General features: G+C 37.1%; 1 protein-coding gene across 1 annotated transcript; it reads left to right on the top strand.

Moving 5' to 3' along the window:
* Positions 1-1,326: 1,326 nt before the first annotated feature.
* On the top strand, positions 1,327-3,479 carry LOC146720697 (uncharacterized). Its single transcript, XM_085488124.1, has 2 exons — positions 1,327-3,005; positions 3,358-3,479. Exon 1 carries the CDS (start codon positions 1,372-1,374, stop codon positions 3,001-3,003), a length of 1,632 nt encoding a protein of 543 aa, XP_085344250.1. The 5' UTR covers positions 1,327-1,371; the 3' UTR covers positions 3,004-3,005; positions 3,358-3,479.
* The last annotated feature ends 3,024 nt before the right edge of the window (positions 3,480-6,503 follow it).

The raw sequence follows: 6,503 nt of genomic DNA, 5'->3' as shown, positions 1-6,503 counted from the left end.
GCGTGAGGGTAAGTCGGAAGTTGCAGACTCCGCAATTTATTCCGATAGGTGTTCCGCCTATGATTAGAGTATGCTTCCGAATCCTTGTCCAAAGTAATTTCGAGACTCTAGGTAAGGTGGAGTAGCATAAAATGCAGAGAGCTGCCTTAGTCTCAAAATGGATGTACCCGACACCAACTTGGCAATAGAATAAGGGTTCAAACGGTACAAAGAGATTAACTTCTGGAGGAGGAGTTATACCTTTAAGGGTGAGTGGGCACATTTGTGTTTGTTGCGTAATCGAATTGATAATGCGTCATTCGCTCGTAGATCTTCGGTGAACCCGGCAGTTATCGAGAAGTTAGTAGTCGTCGGCAAAACCGTCGGTAATTGTTCAGTAAAACACTGGTAAGGTGCCAGTAAGGTGTCGATAACCCGTTGGTAAAAGAACATATGTCGGTATATCGTCGGTAATGTCGGTAAAAGAACGTATGTTGGTATATTGTCGATAACGTCGGTAAAAGAACGTATGTCGGTATATCGTCGGTAATGTTGGTAATCGAAAGTGTTCTCAATTGATTATTGTTTAAATGACTACTTTGTTGTACGGATTTACGAAGTTATTTCTTGAGACACAAGATTTTTAAGAGATTGAACTATTTGCATTTTTCCGTGTTAGAATTCCGAGGGTGGCACCGCATGTGGTGGTCGACCCTAGTTTTATAGCCCGACCTTTTTTTATAGCTTCCGCAGTGACGATGGAATAGAGGAAAAATGCGTCGGAGATTTTTCTAGAATGTTCTCTTCCACGTGGTAGAAGCGTCTCTGAATTTGCTAACACGCGCGATTCCTTAGGTTAAGGGGTAACACCACTCTAGGATTTTGAAAAAATCAATTTTTTTTTTTGCTTTAAACAATGCTTTAACATCATAAAAATAACATGCACTTGGTTTTATGGTAAAAAAAATTTTTTAAAAGCCTCTACCAACGATTTTTCCGCAGCGCCTCGGAGCGCCGCTTGAGCCTTAACGCGGCGCGTTCGGATTCATCGCTTTTGTCATCCTGTTTTACCTTTCAGGATAATAAGTGGCCCTGTTATTTATAGTGCAGAAGATGCTTGAGTTACTCAAAAGATCACCAGGGTACGCTACTGCCAAAATAAACTTGTATTTCAGTACAGCTGGCAATGTGACGCCAAGCACACGCACATTTTTGATTTTTTCATTGCTTTCTCTGTTTTCTATACATACATTTAGTTGTTTCTGAGTGCTTAACAAGATGAGTAATAAAAGAAAAATATATAAGGAGAAGAAAGGCTCAATGGGGAGTGCTAACGATTAGAAGAGACCGAGAATTTCAAAGCGGCGACCGTTGAACCGTTACGAATTGGAGATGCCGGATCTCGAGAAGGCTGGCACATCGGCTCGCAAATTATCAGAAATAGATCTTGAAGAATTTGAAGTAGAAGAAGGATTTGGATACCGAATTTTAAACTTTTTAGCCGTTTTCTCCGCTATATCGCAAGCTGTTGTCTGTAAAAAATGCAAATCTGAAGTGACATTCACCGAATCTGCAAAGCGTGGCTTGGGTTTTAAAATTGTGATTTCGTGTCAAAAATGTGACAAAATTTATATTCCTAGTTCTCCATTTATTGAAAAAGGATACGAGATTAATCGTCGAATTGTACTTGCTATGCGGCTACTCGGAGTAGGACTAAATGGAATAATGAAATTTTGCGCGTTTATGGATCTCCCGCGACCAATTTTTCAATCATTCTACGACAGAGTCGTTAAAAGAATCGCTATTGGAGCAGAGGCGGTTTGTCAGCTCAGTATGAAAACTGCAGCTCAGGAAGAGAAGAAAAAAAGTGATGAGAAAGAGAATACAGATGGTATTACTGTATCTGGTGATGGTTCGTGGAGAAAGCGGGGTTTTTCGTCACTTTTCGGATTCGTATCGCTTATTGGATGGCTTAGCGGCAAAGTGGTTGATGTTGTTATAAAATCAAAATATTGTAAATCTTGTGAATTTTGGGAGAAACAAGAAGACACTGAGAAGTACAAGGAATGGATCGAAACGCATGAAAACGAATGCCAAGCTAACCACGAGGGCTCCGCCGGAAAGATGGAGGTGGACGCCGTCATAGAAATGTTCCAGCGCTCAAATTCTTTGCACAATTTAAAATATGCAAATTACGTGGGGGACGGAGATTCTAAAACTTTTAAAGGTATCATGGATTCAGAGCCTTATGCTGATTTCACAGTTATGAAGAAAGAGTGCATCGACCACGTACAAAAGCGAATGGGTACTCGCCTTCGCAATTTAAAAAAAAATACAAAAGGACTCGGAGGAAAAGGCAAGTTGACAGGTAAATTGATCGACGAGTTGTCAATTTATTATGGATTAGCTATACGCCGCAATCATGATTCCGTAGAAAAAATGCGGAATGAAATTTATGCGACGCTATTCCATAAAATATCAACCGACGAAAAACCGCAGCACGAAAAATGCCCGTCCGGAGAAAATTCGTGGTGTTCATGGCAAAAAGCACAGGCCATTGGTAATGTCGATTACAAGCATAAACCACCTCTCTCGACTTCAGTTTTTGAAGCAATTTTACCAATTTATAAAGAATTAAGCAGCGACGATCTGCTTACTCGTTGCATCGGCGGCTATACTCAAAATAGCAACGAGAGTTTCAATTCGACAGTTTGGTCAATGGCTCCGAAATCGACCTCCAGTGGCAAGCATGTGCTTGATACTGCCATATATATCGCTGTAGGTATATATAATGATGGCCTATCAAGTGTTATGAGGCTCATGCAAAATTTAGGCATGAAAATTGGGACGAATTGCTACAATTTCTGCGTCGAAACGGACGAGCGCCGCATCAAGTATTCGGAGCGATCGCTGACTAATGCTGCAAAAGAGGCCCGATTGCTTTTAAAATCATCCAGGAAGGAAGAAGAAGAGGCGAGTATTAATCTGGATGGCCAAATGTATGGTGCAGGCATCGCTGATTAAAGGTAAACATAAATTTCAAGCATTTTAAGTGCTCGTGAAACTTTAAACGCGTTTTTCTCGAAACCACTTTTTTCAATCTTAGCGAACACATTACTTCAACACGGTTGCATGGATCAGTTTGAAAATTTGACAGTAGCTTCACAATTACATCCTTTATAGAAGTACGTAGGGGTTTTTCGATTCGATGTAAACTTTTTATTTTATAAACAATTTACTGCTTATTTTTTGGCATAAAATTGAATTTTTTTTTCAAAAGTGCACCGTTTCTGCAAAATTTGATAAAATAAAAAATCCCTACGTACTTCTATAGGCAATAGTATGTAGATTTAAAATTTTTTTGGTTTTTTATTCTAGGTCTTATAGTTCACGAGAAATTGGTTCGCTAATGGAAGCGTTTTTTAAAAACGTCATTTTGAAGATTGTCTCTCTCGTCGCCATTTTGTATAAAAAAAATAATAAAAAAATTTTTTTCTATACTTAAATATATGCTCAATAAACCTTCTCAAGAAAAATTCCCATTCCTTTTATTATATTCTCAAAAAAAATTGTCAAAGTTAGGTCTTTTTTTCGACCGCTAGAGTGGTGTTACCCCTTAACGTGAATTTCACTTACCTTTAGTAGCACTTTCTTGATCGTGTCGGCTCGTACTTGGAGGTAGTGCGTGCGGCGAGGGTCGTTCACTGGGATGTTTGGCGGCGGCAGGCGTCGTGGTTGGAACGTTATTGGTATGCACTTCCACTGTAGGAGTTCGTCGTTGTTATTATTTTTAATGTTGAAAATGTTCTCGTATTCAGGATCGGCCTGATATTCCACTCCGAGGAATTGAGAATATTCCTCGGTCGCTGATTCGCGATAAAGTCGGTTTAGTTTTCGTAATTGATTCTTCCTTCCTGCGCGTCGCGTCTTAGGCATATTGAATTTGATGCATCCTCTGAATGATTACTCAAATAAGGAGGGTTGATATGCGGCGGACCTCACTATCAATTCCTTATTTTGGCAAATGCTAAGAATGTTAATTCTGACTGTGATGAGCGGTGGTCCGCTCCAAACACAGTTTGAATTATTCTGAATTCAAACGCCGTATGACAAATTTAAACGCTATCGTATTTTATCACGGGAGTAGAAGTTTTGAAGAATACTGAACACTAGTTTTCACACATGAATACACTGATTTATTCGTATAGTAGTACAAAATTCGAGACTAAAACTTAGAATTAGAATTTAGATTTAGACTTAGAATTTAGAGTTAGAATATTAACTTAGAGTTAGAATTTTAGAATTAGAGTTAGGATTTAGAATTTGGACTTAGAGTTAGAATTTAGGAGTGCGACTATACTGTTCGGTGTCGCGCAGAGAACTGCCGAAATTCGGGACTGCTCTGAGGTCCTTCGTTTCGGCGGCTCGGGCCTGCGGCGGCCTGGAGAGGGGGAACTCTCCGGAGTAGGGGCTCTCACCGTGGTGGGAGATCCTTAGGCGCTACGAAGCGCCACGCTTAGTTTCTAAGCGGAGTTAAGCGTCATGGCCGGCTTTGGCGCGCTTTTCAAATAGCGTTTAAGGAACTTGGAGTAAACGAAAAAATTTATACGGCCGGACGTGACCATTGTAAAATTTACACACAATTTCAATTGGAATGACACAAAAATCCTAGATTATGAAAAGAATTATTATAAAAGGTTGATATCAGAAATGATATATATTAAAGAAGAAAACAACAGTATCAACCTAAAAAAGGACACCGAGCGTCTTGACGGTTCTTATTTTGATATTCTAAAAAAATTGTCTACGTCATCTTAAAAATTGGGTATATATACAGCGCGCCGACATTGTAAGATACAGATATCGATTTGTTTTTTAAAAAAGTACACATTGTGATTATGTTAAGTAAAAAGAAATTTTTTTTTTTTAAAAGTGTTATGTTCGTGACAAAAAAGTAAGTTAATACTATTTATTAAAAATCTAAATAAATTAATACAATTGTCGCTCGTATATTGAAAACAAAGTGATAAATATAAGGCCAACTTATCGAGCTGAATATTCGAGATGTTCAGTCAACTACCATTTATTACATGTATAAATTATAAAACTACAGTCATTATATTAAAACTAACGCATATTACAATCATTCTATAAACGTTTCGACCGCACGCGGTCTTCTTCAGTATAATTATTGAAATATAAATTCTTACAATTCACATAATATCGAAATTTAATTATAGTTATTCAGAATCAAGAGTTTTTGAGTAATTAACGCGTGTTTCAATCCGTCCTGTCCAACAATGTTCGCCTCGATATGATCCCTGATTTTGTTCAGATCTCGGATAGTTTCATCGTTAATATGCGAGAAATTAACCCGTTCCGTAGGCGCTATCATCGTTCTTCTTGATAATTTTGCTACTTATTAACAGTTATTAAGGATGACACATAACAAACCAACAATACAGAAAGACAGCTCATTTTAAACTCTACTTGATCGGAGAGCGTGCGTGTTTATATATGATCTAATATCTATGTTTTACTCGTTAATGTCCTATTTGTCCTATTATTATTTCTTGTTCGCTAATATATCCAAAATATCAAAATACGACTCGCTAAGTAACTCAGTATCTTTGTTTAAATTTAGTCCATTTTTTTGTTCCTTGATATGTAGCATCTCAGAAATGAGTCTTTTATAATAATTATTTTCGTTGTCCATGATCTTAACATTGTCCCAATTAAAAGTATGATGTTCATTTATTATGTGTTCAGAAATTACTGAATGTTTCGTTGAGTCCAACCTAATATTATTTTTATGTTCTTTTATTCGCGTCTGCAATTGCCTCTTTGTTTGGCCTACATAAGATGCATTACAATTATTGCAACTGATCTTATAAACCACATTCGAATTGCATGGATGTTTAGTTTTATCTTTCTGCGCTTTAATAATATTATCCAGTTTGTTGAGACATCTATACCCTACCATACAATTTTTATTTTTTACCGAGGAAACAATCATTTCTGAGATCCCATCTATATACGGAATGACAAAGAATTTTTTATTGACCGAGTCATTTCTTATACTTTTTGTTCTTTCTATGTTGGCCTGTCTCTCTATAACGCTCCCCTTAGATATGATATGTTCTATCCGATGATTAATTTTGTTAAAAATCAGATCAAGAGGGTAACCATTGCTTCTGAGTATATTAATAATTAACTCCAAATTTTTATTAAAAAATAGTGGATGTGATAGCAATAGACATCTGTCTACAAGGTTATATATTATTCCTATTTTGTGGCATAGTGGGTGGTTTGAATAAAATGATAACGTCCTTCCTGAGAAGGTTTCTTTTGATACCAGTCTATATATATTTTGTTATTAATAATTTTAAGTGATAAATCTAAGAAATTCAAGCTATGGTTAACCTCTTGTTCGACCGTGAATTTAAGTCTTTCATGATAGTTGTTAAAATTATTCACAATCTGAGTCATATTAGTCATAGAGGTGGCCACTATTATGTCATCCA

The sequence above is a fragment of the Nylanderia fulva genome, unplaced genomic scaffold (assembly GCF_048542155.1).
Source record: "Nylanderia fulva isolate GAGA-0341 unplaced genomic scaffold, ASM4854215v1 Scaffold635, whole genome shotgun sequence".
Taxonomy (NCBI): Eukaryota; Metazoa; Arthropoda; class Insecta; order Hymenoptera; family Formicidae; genus Nylanderia; species Nylanderia fulva.
The sequence above is the reverse complement of the archived record's forward strand: the minus strand, read 5'-3'. Positions and strand labels throughout refer to the sequence as shown.